The following is a 25,961-nucleotide window of genomic DNA, read 5'->3' as shown; positions in this document are numbered from 1 at the left end:
CACGTGTGATTGGTTTGTGTGTGTGTTGCATTGGTGGGTGTGAGTGTGTGTGAGTGTGTGTGTGTCATTGGTGTGTTTGTGTGTGTTTCAATGGCATGTATGTGTGTTTTTTATTAGTGTGTGTGTGTGTGTGTGTGTGTATTTTTCATTGGTGTGTGCGTGTGTATTTTTCATTGGTGTGTATGTGTGTGTGTGTCATTGGTGTGTGTGTGTGTTTCACTGGTGTGTGCGTATGTGTGTGTGTGTATTTCATTTGTTTGTGTATGTGAGTGTGTTTCACTGGTGTGTGTGTGTTTCACTGGTGTGTGTGTATGTGTGTGTGTATTTCATTTGTTTGTGTATGTGTGTGTGTTTCACTGGGGTGTGTTTGTGTGTTTCACTGCTGTGTGTGTGTGTGTTACTCATTGTTCTGGTGTCAGAGTGTTAAAGATGAGGATAGTCATCAATAAAAATCCTGCTGCAGAGATGCATTGTGTATGAAACAGCACCCTCAAGTGGCTACTTGTGCAAACTGCACACTGAAATATAAAAAAGTGACCCCCGGAAAAAAGCCCTGAGAGCACGTGACCATTTCTCTATCGCAGGTAACAGGACTACACAGGTCACCTTTATGAGAGGAATATCAGCACTATAATAGACTGGGGCTAATTCTACAGATACATTTATATTTACATTTGCATAAAGTAGGTATTACACGATTATTATATGGATTATATTCATTTCCTGACCACATTAACTCAGCTAGAGATGGAGAAATGGCCAGAACTGAAGCTGGCTCTGATTTATAACTCACCATAAACACTTAACGCGTGCGCGCATGTGGGCGGGGCTTTCTGCATTACGTGCTTACGTCACGGGCGCGCGCAGGTACTCTGATTTAGTGCTGAGTGCTTAAAGTTGAGGATGTGTGTTTACGGCTCGCGCCCTCGGAGAAACGCAGGTTATTATTCTTATTATTTTTGTAAATAAATACTTTATAACCCGAGTTTACAGGCTATGAAAGATGTGGCAGTGTGTCCTGAGAGCCAGGAGCCTGCTGTGGAAGCTCCTTCTGCTTTATGTGATGATAAACCGAACTGCGAAAGGAGGTGAGATCTTTACTAAAGACTTCATCTATTATATATTAAATATTATATATTCCCCTGTTCCTCATTCCCTCCTCTCTATTCCCCTGTTCCTCATTCCCTCCTCTCTATTCCTCTATTCCTCATTCCCTCCTCTCTATTCCTCTGTTCCTCATTCCCTCCTCTCTATTCCTCTATTCCTCTATTCCTCATTTCCTCCTCTATTCCTCTATTCCTCATTCCCTCCTCTCCATTCCCCTTTTCCTCACCTCTATTCCTCCATTCCTCATTCCCTCCTCTCTGTTCCCCTGTTCCCAATTCAACTCCTCTCTATTCCCCATTCTGTATTCTCTCCTCTCTAATCCTGTTTCCCTATTTCTCATCCTCTCTATTCCCCAATTCTTTATTCCTCTGTTCCTTATTCCCTCCTCTCTATCCCCCTATTCACCTCTTCCTTATTCCCCATTCGCTATTCATCTTCTCTCTTCCCCTATGCATTTTCCTTTCTTCTCTATCCCCCAATTCCTTATTCACCTCCTCTCTATTCCCCTATTCCCCTATTCCCTGTTTTCCTATTCCCCTATTCCCTGTTTACCTATTCCCCTATTCCCTATTTTTCCACAAACTATAGACTATAAAATGTATCATGGCTGTATTTTTGGATGTATTATAAGCCTTTTTAAAATTTATGTATCCATTTATTTAATTTTTTTTAATTATGTTTTATAAAACTATACTGATTTTTAATTATAATTAATTGATAAACTGCTTTATAAATAATTCTACTACTACTACTACTACTAATAAAATAATAATTAAACACAGATGATTAGTTATAAACATAATTATATAATGATAAGGGCAACAAAATAATTTTTGTTCTTAATTTCTAAGCTTCTAAATGCACATGTGCAGCTATTACAATTTTTGTTGATCCAATTCTACTGTTCATCGGAATAACTGGAATAATAAGTAAAGATGTAGCAAAAGTAAAGTTGTGCTTTTATAGTAAAATAATCAGTAACGTGGTGGTGTGATGAAGCAGAGTTACTGTTACCATCCTGAAGTTGATTATTTTCCTGTAACAGTATGCCACAAAGTGTTTCATTCCTCTTATACCACAGCAATTTACCAGTGATTACTTAAATTTTTTATTTATTAAAGAACGACAAGTCACACTTTTTATCCGTATATGGTTGCAAATTGTACCACAAGTCCTAAGCGTTACAGTTTTACCACTGATTATTACAAAGCACTGAAACTGGAGACTCCTTCCATAAACGTTATATAAATGTCTCTTTTTTTTTGGAAAGCAATAATGTTTCACTCCACAGCAGATGTATAATGTGAGATAATACAGCGTGTTCATTCACACAGCTCGTCTCCCGGCTTATCCTCTTCCACAGATAATGTATAATCCTGATTGACCCGCTGCTCTAGAAACACTGCCAGTCTCGTTGTTGTGCTTTTAAAAGACACTCAGTGCATTAATGTGCATTAATTGAATTCTGATAACGCATTAAAGGCACTTAGTCTGTGTAATACGCTGTAGGGCATCAGTGGGGTTGTGTGTGTGTGTGTGTGTGAGAATGTATGCTGTCTCTCTGCCAATAAAAATGTAATTCCTGTCCATCATCCTGGGATAAGTAATAATATTAGATAAATAATAATGTTTAGAATTCCGTATTTAATTAATTTTCATTGTTAAGGGAATTTCATGCCCTCAGGTACCATGTGGAAAGAAATGTGTGGGAGGCGACAGTCAGAAAGAGTGAGACTGCAATTAACTTTCTTGCCCCCAGAGCTGCAAGTCATTGACCTTGTTTTCTTTTTTTCACAGTGTTTTTTTTTTTTACATCGATATTGAATTTACAGGTCTCAGAGGTCAGATACTTTGCTGCAAATCAGATAATAAATGAGTTGAACATACAGTATGAAAGGAATAAACCTCAATGTGTGGTGCTGTTTTAGGAAAATAATCAACAGTGGGGTGATATGCTGAAGCGGAGTCACAGTTACCATCCTGAAATTGATTATTTTCCTATAACAGCATTCCTATAAAAGTGTCCTTGTATACCACAACAGTTTGCCACCGATTTTAATTAAAAAGCAACATGTCATACTTTTGTCCATTTATAGTTACATTTAATGTAAACCTACACAGCGTAGCTCGGCACTGTAATAAATTAACCCACAGTATGCTGTTAAACTATTTAATTAACTGTACAGCGTTTATCTAAAATCCTGTAAATCTCTGAGACTTTATCCAGGGATGTTTCATAAAGCTAGAGTAAATACCATCCTGATATAAATGTCTCATAAACCCTTGATTAGTTATTATCTTCAGGATGCCCAGGAGGGGAACCTGCAGGAAAGTCGACTCATAGACTGAATCCCTGCTGATGTAATTTTAAATCAAGTCCTCGCTTGTTTCCGCTGAGTTGAGACGGCTGACAGAGTGAATATATTATCTGGTGATCTTACCAAATGTAGAAAGAAATTTTTAAAAATGCAACACAGCCTGAGGAGTAGCTAGGGGCAGATTTTGTGTATTTTGTGACGTTTATCCATAGGAGATTAACATGACATACATTCAGCACAGACGATTATATATGTGTCATTGTTTTGCACAGTAATTATGCAACACGTCATACTTTTGGCCGTTTATAGTTACATGTGTTAAAAAGACAAAAAACAACTGACACTAGAGACTCCTTCCTTAAATGTTAAACTGAAAGAGAGAAAAATAGAGGCTGGTGAGGGAATGACTCTTTATAGCTGCTGTAACATAAGTGAGATTAGGAACTAACTTGTTTCATGGACATTCCACAACATTACATAAACATTTATTAATACAAACCTTTGATTTGCAGCTGAACTACTGTCAGAGCTGCTGGTATAGAAAACTAATCAACACCTCTCGGCCAATCAGAATCCAGAATTGAACAGAGCTGTGGTATAAAATAAAACTCTGCACGAACCCCTCACCTACAGCCTGCTGATGAAACCTTGTCATCACTTTACAGCCTCTTTCTTCGGAGATGGGTTTGTGCAGCTGAAAACCGTGGAGTCGTCCAGTAAAAACTCCCTCCATGTGCGATTTCGGACCTCCAGCGCAGACGGGCTGCTCTTCCTGGCTGCCGGGGAGACAGATTTCCTCTGGGTGGCGCTACAGGCAGGACGTATTCAGGTGCGTGGTTTAGATAACTTGTACGCCTCAGTGTCATGACAAATCACAAGAAGCTAGTTTTTTCACAAGACGTTAGCGTTAGACATTAATATTTTGTAGTAAAGCTAGGATTGTGTATATAATTACATTTACACTTGAGTACAAAGGTTGAGACAGATTGAAAAATATGATTCAAGATTCAAGAATTTATTAAAGATTCAAGAATTTATTGTTATAATCACAGTAAAACAAGCGCTTACACTGAACTACAAAATGATTACTCTGAGGTCCTTCCGATCAGCAGCAAATACTGTATAGATATTATAAACTAGTTAGAATTTCTACTGTAATATGAAAAATATGTCACAAAACGTGAATGTTATATATTACAGATACAAATGTGAGGTAGGTAGAATCTAGTGGGGTAAAATGAAATAAAAAAATAAAAGTATTAACACATTTTTTTGTTCACAGATGATCAAATAAAATAAAAAGGTCAAATGATGTATTTAGAGATATTAATTGTGGAAAACAAAACAGAAACTAATATTATTAAATAATAAATACGTTTATTATTAAATACACTAAATAATTTTCCTGCCATATCTTGTTAACTCTTGTTCATTAACCCTTTTTGAATTAATTTTTTTGTAGATAAATGGAAAACATAAAAGTAAAATGTATTTTTTACTCAGAAACAATGGGATGGGGCTGCAAACTTTTGTATTTTTATACACAAACTTTACATGCACAACTTTATACACAAACAATATATATTTATTAAAAAAAAGGTTTTCTTCTGTAGTTTTTAATTCACCACTTTATATATTACTCTAATGCACTTGGAGTAAACCTACACAGCGTAGCTCTGCACTGTAATAAATTAACCCACAGTATGTTTCCTAAGGCTAGAGTAAATACCATCCTGACATAAACGTCGCATAAACCCTTGATTAGTTATTATCTTCAGGATGCCCAGGAGGGGAACCTGCAGGAAAGTCGACTCATAGACTGAATCCCTGCTGATGTAATTTTAAATCAAGTCCTCGCTTGTTTCCGCTGAGTTGAGACGGCTGACAGAGTGAATATATTATCTGGTGATCTTACCAAATGTAGAAAGAAATTTTTAAAAATGCAACACAGCCTGAGGAGTAGCTAGGGGCAGATTTTGTGTATTTTGTGACGTTTATCCATAGGAGATTAACATGACATACATTCAGCACAGACGATTATATATGTGTCATTGTTTTGCACAGTAATTATGCTATACACTGATGTTCATGAAAGTTCTACAAAGTCATCATTACGATTCTCTAAGCATGAAACGCACACATCTCTTAGGTTAATTAAGATACATTTTTTTGTCTACCAGCTGCTATGCCGGGAAACAGGATTAACCAATTGGAATCATGCAATTAATCGGAATCATGCATTTTTCCGGTTTCTCTCTGAAAGCCATCTTAGCTACATTCCCAAACTTTTTGGACAAATGTCCCCAAATGGACATTACGAATTTTTTTGCAACTCCAAGCCTTGACCACCCTACATTTTTTTTAAATTCATAAATTTATAATATAGGACTGTTGTAACATTTGAACGGTTTATTATGTCTGTAACGTAAGTGACTAAAACCCAAAGGAATATTCCTTGTACTGAATTACCAGTCTAGTAAGAAGTGTTGCATTGTTATAGGAAAATAATCCCCGCTGGGGTGGTGTGATACGGCACTACGCGAAGTAGAGAAGCCAGATTCATTCTTGACACGTGACTCTGTGTGTGTGTGTGTGTGTGTGTGCAGAAGCAGTAGCAACGCAAGCAGCATTATTCACACATTTCATACATTTGAAGGATTAAATGCACCATTTAGCATGTCAGAGCCAAAACATCCCTGTCAGTCAGGTTTCCAAGTGGAACTGAAAATGTTTAGCAATTTCATGCACAGTGGCATTTAACATTATGACAAGCTCTGTTAAACCTTTGTGCTGTCATCGTGATTGTTGTCATGAGCTGTGTCTCAAATCAAAAACTCTGACATTCAAAAGTATTTACTAATCTAGAAAATCCAGAAGGCTGGTACACAAAACACACCTTTGAGAAGATCACCTCTCCTACTGCTGTCTGATGTACAGATCATGTGTTGATTTTATTTAGTGTATTTCCTCAGTTCCCCTCTTAAAATTAATTCCTGGCTACACCATCTTATTTTACTAACATCAGCTTGATTTATTTGATCATCTAACAGCTGTATTTTTTTCAAACACAGGTGCAGATTGAACTCGGATCAGGTGAACACACCCTTCGCTCAGAGAAAGCGGCTCTCCTGAACGACCTTACCTGGCACTCCATTGAACTCCAACATCATGACCACAATGTCACCCTGACTGTCGACAAAAGCTCACAGAGCAGTCTGAGGATGCCTGGGCCTGATCTGGAGCTCAGCATTCAGGACGGACTTTACGTCGGTGGTCTTGAGAATTCGGATAAGCTCTACCTTTTCAATGATATATCTCATGTGGGCTTTCGGGGCTGTCTGGATGAAGTGCTATTTAATGAACACAATCTGCTTTCATCCTTAAGGCCTTACTCTGGATATAAAATGGTCCACGAGGTGTCTTTGGGCTGCAGCCCACAGTTTTCAGCCTCTGTGAATGACTCAATCAGTTTCTTCAGTTCCAAAGCGTACATGTCTCTGCCGATGTGGGAGGTTCCCCAGGAAGGCATGTTTGAGTGTGAGTTTTATACCTCAGCTGAACATGGGCTTCTCTTGTACAGCTCTGCGGGCAAGGGGGACTATGTAGCTTTGGAGATACGACACAGGCGCCTCGTTGCTGTTGTTAGAGTAGATGGCAGTAAGACAGCTTTAAGCTCAATAACAATTGTGAGTGAAGAAGGTTGGCACTCAGTGAGGCTCTATGTAGCACCTAGGGCTCTTCAGTTAACCATTGGCAAGGAGATCTTGAATTCCAGCTTTGGAGCCAAATCCAGGGCTCTCCAGCTCAATGGACCCCTCTTCTTGGGTGGAGTGGATGCAAACACATTTTCAGAAGTACGTAGAAATGGTTTGCTCTCTGTAGTACCGAAGCATATAAGTGGCGGTTCCTTTAAAGGATGTATTAGAAATATCAGAGTCAATGACCAAAACATGGGCCTGCCCAATGCTATGGTGACCAAAGATGTTTCTATTGGTTGTGAGCCTGTGAAACATGTCAAACCCATGACCACGACAAGTCCAGAGACTCTTGAACCGGAGACTCCTCAATTAGACAAAACGAAGACTCAGACCTTCTTACTTCTCAAAGATCTGGAGGTCCTCGAGGGTGGACGAGCACCACTTGATGCAACGCACATTAAGTTGAACCTGGAATTCCGCAAGCTTGGGATCCGGCAATCCCAGATCATGTTCCGCATCGAGGAGCAGCCGGTCCATGGGCAGCTGAGGCTCGATGTTGATCCCAAGCAACAGGAAAATACCTTCAGTATTCTGGATCTATGGTATAGTCGGGTCATGTATGTTCACGGAGGCTCAGAGGATCCTCAGGACTTCTTCATGTTTTCTGTTTTCACCACCAGTACCAATAAAGTGGTGCCTGGTTATTTGAAGGGGAGCCACTTGCACAGGTTTAACATCACTGTCACGCCTATTAACGATGCCCCAGAACTCAGCCTCCCAGAGGGAAACCTTTTTATTCTCCTAGAGAATTCCAAGCGGCATTTGAGCACGGACATGCTAAGAGCTACTGACCCTGATAGTAACTACACAGACCTGGTATTCTCTCTACTCGGTAACCTAATTGCAAATGCTGGATTCCTGGAACTTGATGATAATCCAGGAAAACCCGTGACCTCGTTCTCCTACTCGGACTTGGAACAGGGTAAGGTGAGTTTCGTCCACAAAGGCATCAAGAACTCTAGGATGGCCATCAGAGTGAGCGATGGAGAAAAAGTGAGCAATACGGTCGTGCTGAGAATTATGGCCATCACCTTGGAGTACAAAGTTGTAAATAACACTGGCGTGGATGTGATCCAGGGTCGAGCTTCTCGTGTTGGTAGTAAACATTTAGCTGTGCAAGTAAACATGGCCAAACAAGCAACGGATATCCGGTATGATGTCCTAGACCCACCTGTCTACGGTGAGCTGCAACGGCTACATTCCAGTGGTGAGTGGAAGCAGACTAGTACCTTCACACAGAAACTTCTAGAAAAGGATCGACTCAGGTATCTTAGCACCTTCCATGGTCCCCAATTAAAAAATGTAACCGATGGCTTCACATGCAAAATCAGCATTGGCTCTGTGTCTACAGACAAGGTTCTCGTTCATATAAGGATCCGATGGATTCAGTACAAAGTCACCAGGAGTAAAATGGAGGTGAACGATGATCATAAAGTCACGTTGACACCTCAGGAATTTAGAATAGTATCCAAAAATGTGAAACTGTCTGAGAATGATATTCATGTCCGCTTGTTGACTTTACCAAGGAGAGGTGTCTTGATTTTCAATGACAAGCCCCTAAAAAAGAACTCTACTTTTAGTCAAATGAATATCACTAACCAAAAAGTACAGTATAAACTTTTTGAAAAGCCAAACAAAGACCTGAGGGACATGTTCAGCTTTCAGGTGTTTTCAGAGTACTCCTATTCCGGGAGGCATAACTTCAGGATCAGCATCAAAGCCGATGCTCACAGCGTAGTTCTGAGAAATCATGGCCTTTCCCTCTTGGAAGGGGAGAGTAAGATCATAACCAAGGACAATCTTTTCTTGTTTGGCTCTGGAGCTGTACATTACACCTTCAGAAGCAGCCCTCAACATGGGAAAGTAATCCAAATCAACAACTCCAGCAACAATATAGTGGAGTTCACAAACCAGGACATTCTAGAGGAACGCATCTTGTACGTTCACGATGATAGTGAAACAACACATGACGCATTTACGTTCTGTGCTTCGGCATCATCTTTGAAAGACATTGAAGGCATTTTCAACATCTCCATTCAGTTAGTGAATGATCAAAAACCTGTTCGTGTTGTAGATAAAGTCTTTCACGTTGCATGTGACAGTCAGAGGCTCCTGACGTTGGAGGATCTCTGTTACCATGACCCTGATTCGGACTACGATGATGGACAGCTGCTTTATACCAGACGGGGAATCCCGATGGGTGAGCTAGTCTTGGTAAATGATACCTCGCACAAGCTTTATCAGTTCCATCAAAGAGACCTAGAGGAAAAGAGAGTTCTGTTTGTCCAAAGAGGTGCGAGCTTTGGACGCTTTGTACTCTTTGTATCTGACGGGAAGCATTATACATCAACGCTGCTGGAAGTAAGTGCCCAGGATCCTTATTTAAAGGTAGCCAACAACACTGGCCTACTAGTCCAAAAGGGACAGGAAGTAATTTTACAGTCAGTCAACTTCAGTGTCGCTACCAACACCGATGTCCGAAGTGACGAGGATATCCTTTTTGAGATATTTCATCCTCCGAGTCATGGCGTTCTACTTTGTGAAGGCATTGAGGCTGATGCTTTCACGCAGTATGACTTGAAGGTGGGTCATGTAGTCTATCGCCATGACGATGGCAGAAACCTTGTGGACTCCTTTAGCCTCACAGCTACGGTAAATGGGCTGCGCTTGGACGTGACCGTGGCAGTGAAGGTGTACCTCGAGAGCCATCAGAAACCTCCACAACTCATCCACAACCACTCTGTAGTGGTGGAAGAAGGAAAACCTGTTAAAATTCACAAAAAGGAGCTTGAGGTTTGTATCACATGGATAATAATCAGGATTTGTGTAACAGAATGTGTTATAATAAGTTGAATTTGCTGATTTATACTTGCTAGTTCAGTTCATTTTGACAGTTGTGAACACTTTGAACGCCTGTGTTCAGGTGTGTAAAAACAACTGAACTTAAAATTGCAGGTCTGTTTCCTCATTCAAGTGAATCATGGCTCAGTGAGTTACGGCTGTGGACAAATCTGATCAGAAGGTGTTGATTAATCTTCTATAACAATACCTCTGTCTATTCTAATACATTATTGTTTCTATAGTAACAGCTTATTCACAGGGGTTTGTATGGCGGATGCTCCACATAAACGGATTGATATGGTGAAGTTTTCTGTAAGAAGAAGTTTATTTAAGATTAACATTCATGGAAGGAGTCTCCAGTGTCAGTGCAGTGTAACAGTTTTCCACATCTTCAGGACAGAGGAGTTTTTTTGCTTTGCTCTTTCTTGCTAACATGACAAACTGCATTTTTATTTTAACTTCAAGAGAGAGAAAAAGTCAGGCTGGTGAGGGAACGACTGTTTATAGCTGCTGTAACATACACATGTTTCACAACAGTAATTGTAACTATAAAAGGATAAAATGTAAGGAATAAAACATTTCGTAAGGTTCTGTTATAGGAGAATAATCAACTTTGGGGCATCACACCAACCCATTGTTGATTATTTTCCTGTAAAATCACAACACATAGTGTTTTATTCCTGACATATCAAACCAATGACCAATAGAAATGACTCATTAGAAAACATTTTCTTTACTTATTCAAAAAATCATTTATCGACCTTACTTACTTGTTAGCTAGTACTTACAATATGGTATGTTTTCTCAAATAAAAGTGCACTTATGTAACCTACTATAAGAAAACACCCTGAGAACCAATAATAAGTGTCCTTCAAAACACACATCTGACCATCCATGCATGTAAACAATTTGGTGACGAACGAAACCAAATTCAAAGATAAAATCTCACAAAAAAAATTGAGCCCTGGTCCAGAATTTAGCAAATGAACTAGAAGAAATGTCCCAATGTGTTATTTTTGGGACAGTTGGTAAATTAATGACACTATTTGGGTATGTATTTGGTCAGTTTCGGTATGTGTTTTGCTTCAGGTAGTTCATGAAGATAACACGCCAGATGAGATCATGTACACCGTGAAAACACCTCCATCACACGGCTTCCTGAGCCGTTCTCACATGGACGGAGAGAACCGTTACGATGGGACCGTTGAGAAGTTCTCACAGTGGGACATTAATGCTGGTCACATCCAGTATGTCCAGGAGAAACCCGGACACACCAGTGACTCTTTCTCACTGGATGTCACTAATGGGATTGTAACACTCTGTGATCTGGTGGTGTTTGTGGATATCATTCCTTTCTTCCTACCACTCGAAGTGTCAAATATAACCTTGAAAGAGGGATCTTCAATAGCTCTAACTCAAGATATAATAAAGATCACGGGCCAACACTTTACAGAACTTCATGTCCAGTACCATGTGATCGAGGGTCCACATCACGGCCATATAGAGCACTCCAGGATCCCTGGGGTCCCGATCCCATCTTTCACCAGGGTGCAGGTCAGTTTCTTCGTTTAATAGTAGGAATGCACGACGAATCATATTTTCATCTTTATTTGGTTTTCTTAGGTCATTAAATTTTAGTTAAAGTTTATAAACATAAATAGATAATTGGCTGTTGTTAGATAACAGTTGCATAAGTGGTGGCTTATTCATCCATATATGAAAGCTTGAACAAATTGCTGACTTAATTAATTGTATGATTAAATAATTGCTTGATTGATTAGTTCATTGATTGATCTGTACATTCATTTACTCGTTTATCAATTCATTAATACACGCATTTATACTGTGTATGCATTTATAATGATATTTCAATTTGCCTAAGTCTCATTTCTTCTCCACTTATTTTGATTTACAGATTTATGCATTTGAAGGTATAAGGGATTGTAACACCTGCTTTATGGGATGCTTTATTGGATGAATAATCTTTAGGATTTTTAATATTAAACAGAATAATCGTCCTTGATGTTATAACCATTATCAAACCTGTGCAACAGTTTTACAGTTAACAAATAAATCAGATAACACCAAAAAAAAAAGTTTGACGTAATGTAGAATTTAATATCTTATATGGACATACACCAATCAGCCATAACATTAAGACCTCTGACAGGTGAAGTGAATAACGTTGATTATCTCATTACAATGGCACCTGTGAAGGGGTGGGATATATTAGACAGCAAGTGAACAGTCAGTTCTCAATGTTGATGTGTTGGAAGCAGGAAAAATGGGCAAACGTAAGGATCTGAGTGACTGAGGATCTGAAGGGTCAAATAGTGATGGCTAGACAACTGGGTCAGAGCATCTCCACAAAGGCAGGACTTGTGGGGGGTGTTCCCGGCGCAGTGGTTAGTACCTACCAAATCTGGTCCAAGGAAGGACAACCAGTGAACCAGTGACAGGGTCATGGGTGCCCAAGGTTCATTGATGCACGTGGAGAGGGAAGGCTAGCCTGTCTTGTCTGGTCCCACAGAAGAGCTACTGTAGCACAAATTGCTGAAAAAGTTAATGCTGGCTATAATAGAAAGGTGTCAGAATACACAGTGCATCGCAGCTTGCTGTGTGTGGGGCTGCGTAGCCGCAGACCGGTCAGAGAGCCCATGCTGACCCTGTCCACAACCAAAAGCATCTACAATGGGCACGTGACCATCAGAACTGGACAATGAACCAATGGAAGAAGGTGGCCTGGTCTGATTAATCACATTTTCTTTTAAATCATGTGGACGGCTGGATGCGTGTGCGTCACTTACCTGGGGAAGAGATGGCACCGGGATGCACTATGGGAAGAAGGTATGCCAGCGGAGGCAGTGTGATGCTTTGGGCAATGTTCTGCTGGGAAATCTTGGGTCCTGGCCTTCATGTGGATGTTACTTTGACATGTACCACCTACCTAAACTTTGCTGCAGACCAGGTACACCCCTTCATGGCAACAGTAATCCCTAATGGCAGTCGCCTCTTTCAGCAGGATAATGCGCCCTGCAACACTGCAAAAATTGTTCAGGAATGGTTTCAGGAGCATGACAAAGAGTTCAAGGTGTTGACTTGGCCTCCAAATTACCCAGATGTCAGTCTGATCGAGCATCTGTGGGATGTGCTGGACAAACAAGTCTGGTCCATGGAGGCCCCACCTCACAAATTACATGACTTAAAGGATCTGCTGCTAACGTCTAGGTGCCAGATACCACACACACCTTCAGAGGTCTTGTGGAGTCCATGCCTTGACAGGTCAGAGCTGTTTTGGCAGCACGAGGGGAACCTACACTATATTAGGCAGGTGGTTTTAATGGCTGATCGGTGTATTATAATAGTATTCCAAATACTGTTTGATAGTAAACATTTATTTGTATTTATCATCCCTTTGCTCATTTAAGAAATCGAAATAAATTCTTTGACTCTGACACATATTTATAAGTTATTTATTTACCGCACAGGTTGAACATGAGTTCATATCGTATGTCCACGATGGCAGTGAGACGACAGCCGATAATTTCACGCTGGTTGCAAATGACACGGACGTCCGTAAGCAGAGCGTGCCTCGTGTCATACACGTGAACATCACGCCTGTAAACGACGAGGCTCCAGTTATAACCATCAACAGGATCCTGAGGGTGAGAGGAGAATCATAAACCACTGACATACTGCAATATTATTAATGTGATATAATTTCAGGAATATCTACTTAACTCTGTTGCTACTTTGGAACATAAATGTTGTATATACTGGTTTTATTTTATGATTAAAATTTTCACAGCTGATTGAATTGTAATGGTATGCTCAAAAGCATATATACAGCGCCTTGCGTAAGTATTCACCCCCCTTGAACTTTTCTACAATTTGTCATGTTACGAACTGAAATGGATTTATTTGGGATTTTTTTTCATGGATCGACACAACAAAGGCCATAATACTGGAAAAAAAATCTGTATAGTTTGCAAAAATATTTGCAAAAAAACCCGTAAATGTTCTGATTGCATAAGTATTTACTCCCGTCACTGAGAAACCAAAAAATTAGTTCTGGTCACCCTCAGAGGTCACATAATTAGTTGAATGGATTCAGACTGTGTGCAAATTAAAGTGTCACGTGATCTCATAATATATACACGTGTTCCCCCAGAGTTTGTTAGAGAACATACCTAAACACACACTATCATGAAGACCAAGGAACTATCAAAAGAAGTCCATTACTAAAAAAAAAAAAAAAAAAAAAATGAGGATTGGGCAAAAAATAAAAAAAAAATCAGGATCCAGATGTGCAACGACATTTGTACATATCTTAGAAGATTTTAATTGTACTGATTGGGGGTGAATACTTATGCAACCAACCCATTTGTGTCACAATTTAATTTATTGTGTAAATTAAATGGTAAAAATCTGGTTTAAGTCCATTTCACTTCCAGGCTGTGACATGATAAAATGTGGAAAAGTTCGAGGGTGTGAATACTTATGCACAATGCTGTAGTTTATCATGTGTGAATAATGCAGAGAGAGTGACTGGGTTTGGTCACATTATCTGACTAAATTCTTTGCATTCCACACTTTATCCCGCTCCGCATGAGGATTCAATGGGTTTGTTTGTAATGGGGCCCTCAGGATTCTGTCTTTCTGTCTTTCTGTCTGTCTGTCTTTCTGTCTTTCCGTCTGTCTGTCTGTCATAAATGTTATAGATGGAGTTTGTTGCGATGTACCTGCAGTAGGAGATCTCATTAAATGATCCATGATTCCAACCTATCAATAATATCTTATTTAGTATCTCTATAAAATAATTTATTTGCTTTCTTTCATAGTATGTACATTGATCTTTCTGTAGCATTTGTCCCAGTTATTATATAGTAATAGAAATCTCAGATGTAGACTTTAAATACTCAGTTTCTCCACCAGGAGGCTCAAAACCTCTGGCTTGACATTTCTGCTGCTAGGATTTTAAAGATGAAATTTAATAATCAGATTTTTTCTGCTTTATTCTAAAATAGAATAAAAAAAAAAGTATGTAAAAAGTGTATGTATGACATTAAAACTGAACTCAACATGAAAGTCAGTCTTAAAATATCCAGATTGGTGGCACAAAACATTTCATTTTTAATATGCACATAAATGTAAACATTTTTATATGAATGTAAAATTAAGGTGTAAATTTATACAAAGCTACAGCTGAGCACTTCAGAAAAGCAAATAAGCATAAATTCAGTTGTTGTCATTTTGACCAATTAGCAGAAAAGGAAATTTTTGGCACCGATTCAAATGTGCTGTGCTCACAAAATTGATTTTTTTGTTATTTTATATTTTAATTCAATTTAAATTATTTCAACTTCAAAACATGATATACAATTTTAAAATGAAAAATAAAATTCTGATTTACAAAATTTAAATCCAAATCTTTGTGGCAAAAATGTCCTTCCATGTAAAACACACCACACAAACATTCACGAAAGCCATTAGACTAAGATATAAAAATCACCAAATAATAAAAAAAAATTTTTAATTATTAATAGTGCTGGATAAATCACATTGCAGGTGTAACATGATCTTCTGGCACTTTTTTCTTATAGTATCTTGTGTTTTAGTTGAAATTTGTTTATGATCTTTTGTGAAAATGTGAAATCTGTCCTTTATTGCACTTTCTTCGGTAGACAAAATCTTTCCCTATTTTCTTATTTTCCCACGCTATTCAAACTTGTAGACATTAACTTCATCACCACAGACAGTCGTTCGATCATCGTACAGTGCAGAAGAAAATCACCGTCAGTCTGGAGAAATGAGCTAATCCTTCTGCAGCGTAGCAAATAAATCTTTACACGTCTTCTCCAATTAAAAAAAACTATACGGACGCTTTTTCTGCCATGTATAAAGAAATATTCAGTGAAAATCACTCAACTGCGATTTTTTAAACTCCCAATATGATACTGAACTCTTGAGTCAATATCACTCAGTTGCAACTTTTTTAATCTCATAATTGCCAGTTATGTTCGCGCCCGCCAAATTTTGAATTTTGTACGTTTGGTTATTTTGTGAAGTATGCTATTAGCTAGCTAATTTACTGGAGTAAGCTAATATTATATAACAGCAAATCGCTATTGTTGATGTCCAAGTTGTCTAACAAGCTAGCTCAGATTACACAAACTATTATATTATGATATTAAAACCAAGCTGTAGCAAGCTAGTTATCAATAAATTAATTATTATATCTGTAATTCAAATGTTTAGCTATAAAATATCAAGCTAACTATTATGTATATTGTATCATTAAAACAACAGCCACATACTTTATCTAATATTAAGTTAACTATTATATTGTGCAATTATAACAGTAGGCACATTCTCTAGCTAACATTAAGCTAAATATTTGTTGGCAAGCTAGCTAACATAACAAACAGTAACCAAGTGCTAGCACGTTGGATAACATTAGTTTATCTATTATATTGTATGATTTAAACCACTAGTGAAGTTCACAAGCAGTTCTTAGTCCTTTAGCCTTACAGACTGGTGGTTATTGTGTTATAGAATGGAACTAGCAGGTGATAATTAGCAAGAAATAATTTGATAGACACCCAGAAACACAAACTATTAAAATATAGCACTTTTGTAAACAAAATTACTTTTTGCCCCCACAGGTATGGGTGGATTCCGTCACCGAAATCACCAGCGATGACCTCAGTGCTACTGACCGTGACTCTGCCCCTGAGAGCCTGGAGTTTATCATCACTCCCCCCAGTAACGGACACCTTGCCCTGAAGAGCGCCCCCTCCAGACCGGTCCTGAACTTCACCCAGGCTCACATCCAGCGCCATCAGCTGGTGTTCGTACACAGCGGTGAGAGCTGACAAGATCACATCAATCTTTAATCGCACTTTAAATCTTGAGCAAAGACATGACCTTAAATTTGGAAACAAATCTTTTCCCCTCCAAAGGTGCCCTGTTTGGTGGATTTCATTTCCAGGTGAATGACGGGGTCAATTTTGCACCGAGGCAAATTTTCAGCATCGCCGCCCGATCTCTGGCGCTCAGCCTGGAGAGGAACCGTGAACTGAAAGTGTTTCCAGGTTATTTTACTGAAAAAAAGTATAATATTTTATTACTTGTGTTTAGTTTCACCTGCGCTGTTGTCCTAGTTTATTTCTTTTAGATAAATTGTGAACTAGAGCTACATTTTCTTCATTCATTCCTAGATTTTATCTAACTGGCGTTAAATAAATCGTCTTTTTTTATTATCATTATTAATTATTATTTTGTTTCAGGTTCCTCAAAAGTAATTTCCATTGAAGATTTGTTTATTGCCACTAATGACTATGATGACGTTCATGAGAATCGCACCATCGTCTATTCCGTTACCTCACCCCCGAGACTGGGCAAACTGATCAGGGCCCAAGACGACAATTCCACAGAGACAAAGCCGATATCTACGTTCACTCAAAACATGGTGCGGTTTAAATTATATTCTTGGTTAGGAAAAATAATGAAGTGAAATTTAAGATATGCAAGGTAGTGCTGTAATGGAATTAATATTATAATGGAATAACCTAATCCGTGCCCACTTCTGCACTTATTATAGTTTGCACCTGCCTGTGAAATCTTCTAATGAATGTAATTAGTTATATTTTTCAGAAAATAAACAAATTAAGAATTTAACCTCCTAAACTCTTGAGTCTGATCTGAAGAGTCAAGATCAGTGTTGATTAATTTTCTCTAACAGCAGCTCTGCAGTGCAGATGCAAAAAAATTTAATCGTTAATATGGTGTATAAGTTTTCTGCAAGGAGATGTTTATTCAACATTTATGGAAGGAGTCTCCAGTGTCAGCACTTTGTAACAGTCAGAGGTAAAGCTGTTATTTTAAGTTTTCCGACTTCTTAAGGACAGAGGAGTTTACACTTTATGGTTTCTTGCTAACATGATGTAACAAACTTCACAGATGGGCAAGGAGGAGGCGGGAACCGAGTGAACATAAATGTAAAATTTAATCATAAACATAACATAAACATAACGTAAAACACAAACGTAAGGCAAACATAAAACACGCGTGCATCTCTCTCTCTCCCTCGGCATCTCCAGCCGCTCCTTTATCCCTCTCTCCCACTGATTAGCCAACTCAGTGCCAGGCGTGCATCCTCACTCCTCCTCGTCACACTCCTCCGCGGGCAGATTCAGGCCTCCGGCCTGATGTACACCCCCTCCCCACCTCTCGGGAGGAGCGGTGCTGCCCTTCTGGCTACGTCCTTTGACTGGTTGGCCGGCCCCGCATCCTGCAAGTGAGAGGAGAGACGAGAGGAGGAAGAGTGGAGAGAGAAGGAGTGAGCAGTAGAGACAGTAAGAGGGCAAGAGAGGAGAGAGAAAAAAGAGCAAACTTGTTCCCCGGTCCCCAGGCATGCTGTCTTCTGGTCTTCAGCCAGCCGGGAAGCAATCCCCAAGAAGTGGGCACTGGTGCTGGGCCTCCTGGCGGACAGCTACGGCTCCTCCCCTTTTCAGACAGACAGCAACCGCACCTCCGCCCCCCGGTGGACAGCAGCGGGTCCTCCGTCCCCAGGCGGACAGCAGCCACTCCTCCCCTTTCTCCCGTGATCCTCCCGTAGCAGCGAGGGCTCTCCGACAGCGCGTCTCGCCTCCCTCCCGGGTTTGAGTTTACGTGTGCATCTCTCTCTTTCGCTCGGCATCTCCAGCTTCTCCTTTATCCTTCTCTCCCAATCATTAGCCAACTCAGTGAAGGCGTGCATCCTCACAGCATGGCCCCTCCCTCCTCCTCGTCACACATGACAAGATTTTTTTGCATTATTATATAACTTCATGAGAGAGAAGAATAGAGAGGCTGGTGAGGGAATGACTGTTTCACAACATTAAATGTAGCTTTAAATGAATAAAAAGCATATGTAGTTTTTTAATGAAAGAAACTGTTAGGGTTTGCAAATTGCATAGCTTAATTGTTTAGCATTGATTTCCAGGTAGGTACCGAATAATAATAAATAGGCCTTTGGAAATGTAAAGATGCAAAAGTTGTTAACAAACACGTTTTACATCTGTGTTAAATTATATTTTTGATGTTCTTTTTTTCTGTTCTGCAGTTAAAGGCCGGTTTGGTCGTATATGAACACACTGAGCCAATAGCATGGACAGCGACAGACTCCTTCATCTTTACTGCATCTTCACCTCCTGCTTCCTTCCCACCTCACACTTTTAACATCCACATCTCCTACGATAACACAAGTCCGGAACACAGGAGCGTCCTACTCGCCAACACAGGTACTCTGATTTCAGGTTAGCATAGGATTAGCTAACTAGCTGGCATTGCTTCAAGGCATGTAATATCAGGAGATACATTATTATGGAAACAAAATTATTATTTTCTGTTAGATTTTGAGATTTTTTTTTAAAAGTGAAATGACGGAGGTGTAGATGAAAATATCCAAGCCATAGGGTCAAAAGTCGAACAGGCATAGTCAAGACTAGTGTCATTACAATTAAGCATACAGCGTTGATTAGGAAGTGAGAGCAGACAAAGGAACAGTGCAAATTAATATCTATCCATAAACACGATTAGCGACAGACACCTGATTAGGAAATAAAATGTCAGGCATGTAACACAGACATGAGTTGAATATAATGCTGAGTAATAATCAAATAACACAGAGAAAGATGATGTGATCAATGCAGTCAGGATCAGGACACAAAGAAATAAACAAACAGCAAGCGTATATGTATAAGGAATGGCCTCTCTTCAGTTAAAGTTAGAACCTACAGTACAAAACAAAACAAGTATATGTTCATCACCTTAATGAATTTAATTTCACTTTAAGAAATGCTGTACAAGCTGCTCATTTGTATTTATTTGGAATATCAGGTGCTGTAGTGGTTGAAGGCAGTCGGATAATGATTGATAAGTCGAAGTTGGATGCCTCAAATCTTCTGGGAAAGCTACCTGAAGAAGAACGAGACTCCTATGAAATCTGGTACCGTGTCACCACACTGCCACGCTTCGGGACAATTGTTGTAGGTGAACGTAACCTGACACGTGAAAAACCCGACTTCTCCCAGTTCATCCTCAACAAATATGGCATCACGTATGTGCACGATGACTCGGAGACCACCTTTGACAGTTTCAGTTTTGATGTGTGGTTAAATCTTATAGGGAAACCTGCTCAGCCACCCCATGAGAAAGACCTTATGGTCTCAGAGTCTTTTAATATCACTGTAACGCCTGTGAATGATCTGCCTCCATTACTCAAAACTCAAGCCCCCAGTCTCTTGGTGGTCAAAGGAGACACTGTAGCCTTAGGTCCTGAAAACCTTCATGTGGAAGATCTGGACACTTCACCTGAGGACATCCACTACACTGTGATCAGCAAGCCTAACAATGGCTTCCTGGCCCTGGAAGGTAGGCTAAATGAATCTACTGTCACATTTACCCAGGCTGATGTGGACGAGGGAAGGGTGCACTTTGTTCAAGAAGGGAATCCCACCTCAGGAATATTCTACTTCAGTGTTACCGATGGCTTTCATCGTCCACTCTACAAGCTCTTTAATCTTGAAGTTCACAACGTCACAATCAACGTTGTAAATAATACTGGATTGACTCTAGTGCAAGGGCAGACTACAGGGATCCTGACACTTCACCACTTGGCAGCAGTGACCAACAAGAAAAACACAACCATAAAGTATCACATTACAATGCCACCAAGTCATGGCAGGCTCATGATTAAGGAAGACCAGATCACACACTTTGACCATGAGGAACTTTGGTTGGGGAAGGTTTTGTATCAAATGACTGACTTGTCCTCCTCTCGAGACAGCTTTGAGTTCACTGTTGTCGCCTCTGAAAGCAACCTGACCAATCAGGTGTTCAATATCACAGTGAAACCGCTGATCCACCTTGGAAAACAAGTCCGGATCCCTGATGGTATTCCTGTTAAAATAAGGAAGGATGTTTTAGATGCCACTGAGCTGGCATCCATCAGTGGCAGTGACCCAGTCTTTGAAATTATTGTTCCTCCAAAATATGGCAAGCTAGTAAAGGTAACAGTGAACCTAGGTAATGCATCAGAGTCTATAGAATCCTTTACCTTTAGGGATGTTGAACAAGGCAGAATTGCCATTCAGGAGCACCTTAACTTTCTAGCTGTACATGGTAACACAACAGTTGTTGTGCATAACAAAACAACATCTGCACTTGAAGACTCGTTTGTGTTCCTTTTGAAAGCATCAAATGTTCAGCCTGCCAGAGGAGAATTTGTTTTCATGGTTGTACCTTATGACCCAATGACAGGAAAACACGTTTCAACAGCACCAGTGCGTCCAACCATATATCCTGCTTTTAACAGAACAAGCAATGTTGTTTCACACATGAATGAGCCATCACATATGCACCCAACCAAAATACCACATTGGGTACCTCCAAAAACCAAGACACGGAACCGTTCGGGGAACCACACACGAGGAAAATCCACAGTTTCTAACGCACCCAAGACCACATCAGTCAGACACAACGATCCTCCCAGGAACACACCGATCAGGGTAGAGTCTCTGCCAAGACCTGCATCTGATCCTCTGCTTATTATTCTACCCTTCCTGGCCTGCCTGTTTCTTATCGTCATCCTAGTTGTTTTAATCTTGGTTTTCAGGCACAGGCAAGAGAAGCGGGCTCAGCCATCCATGATCCAAGACCTGCCAGAGAACTCTGTTGAGGACATTGTGTCTCCAAGCCCTTATCTGGGACAGCCTGAGAGAAGTCTAACCGTTCCCTCTGTTGTAGTGACCCCTCTTATGCCACGGTGTCCTAGAGGCCCTGTTTTAGAGCCAGCGAATAATAGGGCCTTGGTACCAGCAATAACACTCCCTGACTCTCCAATGCTTGTCTGTCCATGGACTCCCATGTGTCCTGAGGGAACACAGCAGTCCTCTCCTGATACACCAACTCTGAGACAAAATCAGTACTGGGTTTGAAACAATGTCTTCGGCCATGTAATCATCTGGCACACTGGATGGGTTGTCAGTCCACCTAGTGGCAATTTAGAGTAGCCAGTCCATTTACCACCATGTTTTGGGGAGGTGGGAAGAATCCCATGGAGAGAACTCTCTGTCCATGGACTCCTGTGGAACCTGTGTGAAAGCTGCGGGTCTCTTCTGGTACACCAATCCTGAGAAAAAAATCAGTACAGGGTTTGCTACAATATCACTGACCACAGAATCATCTGTAACTAGAGACAGCATAGTTCATTCCATCATTCATTCATGATTAGCAACCAATTTATCCTGGTCATTTGTTGAGGTGGATTCTAGGGAACACTGGGGCAAGGCACTTGGGGGCAATTTGGGGTAGCCAGTTCACCATGTTTAGGGGACAGAGGCAGCATGGTTAATTCCATCATTCATTGATCTTTAATAATCACTTTAATCTGGTCAGCGTTGAGTTGGATCTTGGGAACTCTAGCGTGAGGCAGCAATATACCCTGGACAGGATACTGAGGCAAGGCAGGAATACACCCTGAATGGGATGCTTGTCCAACTAGGGGCAGTTTAGTGTAGCCTACCCACTTACCACCATGTTTTGGAGAGGTGTGAGGAAACCAGAGTACTCAGAGAGAACCCATGTGAAACTCTCAAAGGACAGTATCTGGAGCTCAGGTTCGGACCTTGTATGCTGGACTTATGAGGTAGTTAGATATATATTTACAATTTGCACTGGTGGCAAGTAGGTTTTTTTTAAACACTCAAAACTTCCCTCTTGTGTGAAAGTATTACCCAACCCATATGGTTGCTGGCATCTAGTTTTTTTTTTTTGTTTGTTTGTTTGTTTGCGTATTTCTGGATTTAATTTGCCAAATATTGTGCAATAGTTTTGTTGTTATACCCAAAGTATTTGAGCTAAGTGAGCTTGTATAAGCTTTATGCAGCTGCATTTTATTGTGATTGTGCAATATGTTATGACAATATTATAATGTTTTGGAGACATACTGTAATCTGATTACAGAAGGTTAACCATGTAGAGGACAGTACCGTTTCCATATTTTGTTACTGTGGTTATATTTTCATGCTTGATAAATATAACATATATTTTCTTAGACTCATTACACTGGATTTGTAAACATGTATATTTATATTACTCATTGTGTCTCACTGAACAAGTTGCCTTATATTTAAAAGGAAACTGATGTTAAAATTAAAATTAAAATGATCTTTAGCTTCAAACATTTTTCAGACTGGGTTGTTTGTATCGAGCTTGTGTTAGTCTAAAAGTTTAATGTAGCTAACAAGTAAGGGAAACTTAGAACCACCAGTTTAGCTTTGTGCAAACAACTTATGATGTGGTTTGTGATACTGTATGACACTGTTATTTATTAAAAATAGTCAAAAAAGATGTTGCAGAAAAACAAAAACAAATCATAGCTCCATCTTGAAGCTGAAACACTTTTCTTCCTTTGCACGTATTTATCACGTAGGTATCTCAGGTAGCTGTAAGGTGCAATTTGTATGATAGAAGTAATAATATTATACTGTTTATGTACGAAATGTATTGCTGTGTTAACTACATTAGCTTATAGCTTATATAGTACAAGACTAAAGTTGCAAACCTTAGACACCAAAACATTTGATTATGTTGCGTGAAAGATAAAATTATTACTTTAACATTTTTAACATTTTGGCGAAAATAACACTTTAACTGATTGATTTCCTTTTATTTTCTAAATAACCTTTTTGGAGTGAAGTGTAAAATTATATTTATGTACAAAAGGGTGATTTCACAACTTGTGAACCCCTATGTGCTGACTGATAGTTCTGATATTGCTAAGGAATAAAACATGACAGGCGTGCTGTTATAGGAAACTAATCAGTGACATGGTGGTGAGATATGCCCCAATGCAAAGCCTGAAACAGCATGTCCTGAGGTGTTTTATTTCTCTTATACCTCAGCAATTACCCATCATTTATATTCTTTAATATGTTAATGAACAAAATGTCATGCTTTTCGTCCGTTTATAGTTACATTTAATGCTGTCCACAAAACAAGATAAGTTCTGTTAAGTTATAGCAGTTATTAACATTCATTCTGTCCCCAGTCTCACTCAGTTCTTTCTTGAAGTTAATAAAGCAAGCAAATAAAAAAGAAATTAGCTTGTCATGTTACCAAGAAATCAGAAAGTCCTCTGTCCTGAAAACTGTGCTGACACTGGAGACTCCTTCCATAAATGTTATATAAACGTTTTCTGTTTGTTTATCCATTTATTATTAGGCTTTGCTTATGTGGAGTGTCCACTGTACAAGGCCATGTGAATGAGCTGTTACTATGGAAACCATAACATATTAGAACGATCCTGTGATTTGAATTATGGCCTGAACTACTGTGTTGAAAAACTGACCAATCAGATTTGAGAATTTAACAGTTCTGTGCTGTGCTGTACAGTCATGTGACCCTGAAGCACAGAGCAGTGTAGAGTGACGTTTTGCTCATTCAATGGCAATTATCTTTATAAATCCATTATCTAAGCATTTCTACAACAGCTTTGCGAGAAAGCTTTGGGAATAATTGGCTCTGAAAGTTTTTCCACGTGTTCTGGGTGTTTCCACGGCTCTTATTCATGCTTCTCTGATGTTTGGATCGATGACCAGAGACCTCCACACCCAAATGTGCATTCACTTATTCGGTCCATTCATGAGTTATGTGTTGCATCTTTGAACCACACCTTGTGACATGGTTCCACGTGGAGGCATGTTCTGAAACGTTGTGTGTGCCTGTAGGGAATGTCTATGTGTATGTGTGTATCAGTGTATCAGTGAGGTAGATAAAATAGTGTGTAAATTGTATTTTAAGTATCTGTTTAGGTCCACACTAGATGTATGTGTTGAAATAACCAAACTATGACACATCAGGAGTCCACATTACTTTAGAAGGTGTTTTTTTATGATTAAATACTTTCTGAGTAGAGTTATTCTGAGAGTACAGACTGGTCAGAGTATGTGTATTTAAAGAAACAACTGAGTTAGTATTGACAGGCAAGTACTATTACATCATAACTCATAAGAGCCAATCATATTTCAGTATGCAAATGCAGACCATGCAGTAGTGGTGTACTGGAGAAAAGGGCATGAATTAAGTTTGCATATTTGTATCTTCTAGATTTCTTGATAAGGCTGAAAGTACTGTCTAAAGACTTTTTTGTGTATTCATACCATCATGCAAATTTGTTATTCGATATGTAAAAAAAATATGTTATAAAATGCTGCCTTTGCGTGACTTTAGCATGTTTTATGAATTCAGCACTAGGCAACTTTAGTTGCTCTTGGAAAAAAAAAAGATGTTGGTCTGAAATTCTATCATAATTGCATCAAATGCTGACATTAGTGCAGCTGCAAATCACAGGGTTATATTAATGCACTTGTTCTAATACGCTATCGTTTCTATAGTAACGGCTCATTCACAGGGACGTGTATGGCAAACGCTCCACATAAAGGATTAAAATGTGTGTGTGTAATCATTGACATGGTGAAGGAGTCTCCAGTGTCAGAGGTTTGTAACAGTCAGATGTAAAGCTGTAACTTTTCTGACAGAGGAGTTTACGCTTTGCCATTTCTCGGTCACATGACAAGCTACAGTTCGCTCAGTTAAACTGAGGGAACGACTGTTTAAAGCTGCTGTAAGTGAGAACAGGACGTTGTTTGGTGGACTTTCCACGTTAAAGTTTAACTCTGAACAGATAAAAGTGTGATGTATCATTCTTTAGTCAACGTAAATATTATATAATTGACAAATGGCTGTGGTATAAGAGGAATAAAATATAGAAAAATAATAACCTTTGAGACGGTAAATGCAACTCTGCTTCATCACACCACCCTGTCGCTGATTATTTTCCTTTAACAGCACAACACTGCTTTTTCCTCACTAATTCCATTTTATATGTATA

At 39.4% G+C, this 25,961-nt stretch overlaps 1 protein-coding gene across 1 annotated transcript; it reads left to right on the top strand.

Moving 5' to 3' along the window:
* Positions 1-25,489, top strand: LOC113544175 (chondroitin sulfate proteoglycan 4). Its single transcript, XM_026942847.3, has 10 exons — positions 1-1,088; positions 4,091-4,254; positions 6,497-9,976; positions 11,114-11,578; positions 13,513-13,689; positions 16,690-16,888; positions 16,987-17,118; positions 17,314-17,495; positions 19,131-19,308; positions 19,907-25,489. Exons 1-10 carry the CDS (start codon positions 1,004-1,006, stop codon positions 22,003-22,005), a joined length of 7,161 nt encoding a protein of 2,386 aa, XP_026798648.3. The 5' UTR covers positions 1-1,003; the 3' UTR covers positions 22,006-25,489.
* The last annotated feature ends 472 nt before the right edge of the window (positions 25,490-25,961 follow it).

The sequence above is a fragment of the Pangasianodon hypophthalmus genome, chromosome 17 (assembly GCF_027358585.1).
Source record: "Pangasianodon hypophthalmus isolate fPanHyp1 chromosome 17, fPanHyp1.pri, whole genome shotgun sequence".
Classification (NCBI taxonomy): domain Eukaryota; kingdom Metazoa; phylum Chordata; class Actinopteri; order Siluriformes; family Pangasiidae; genus Pangasianodon; species Pangasianodon hypophthalmus.
This window is presented reverse-complemented; position numbering and strand designations above follow the sequence as displayed.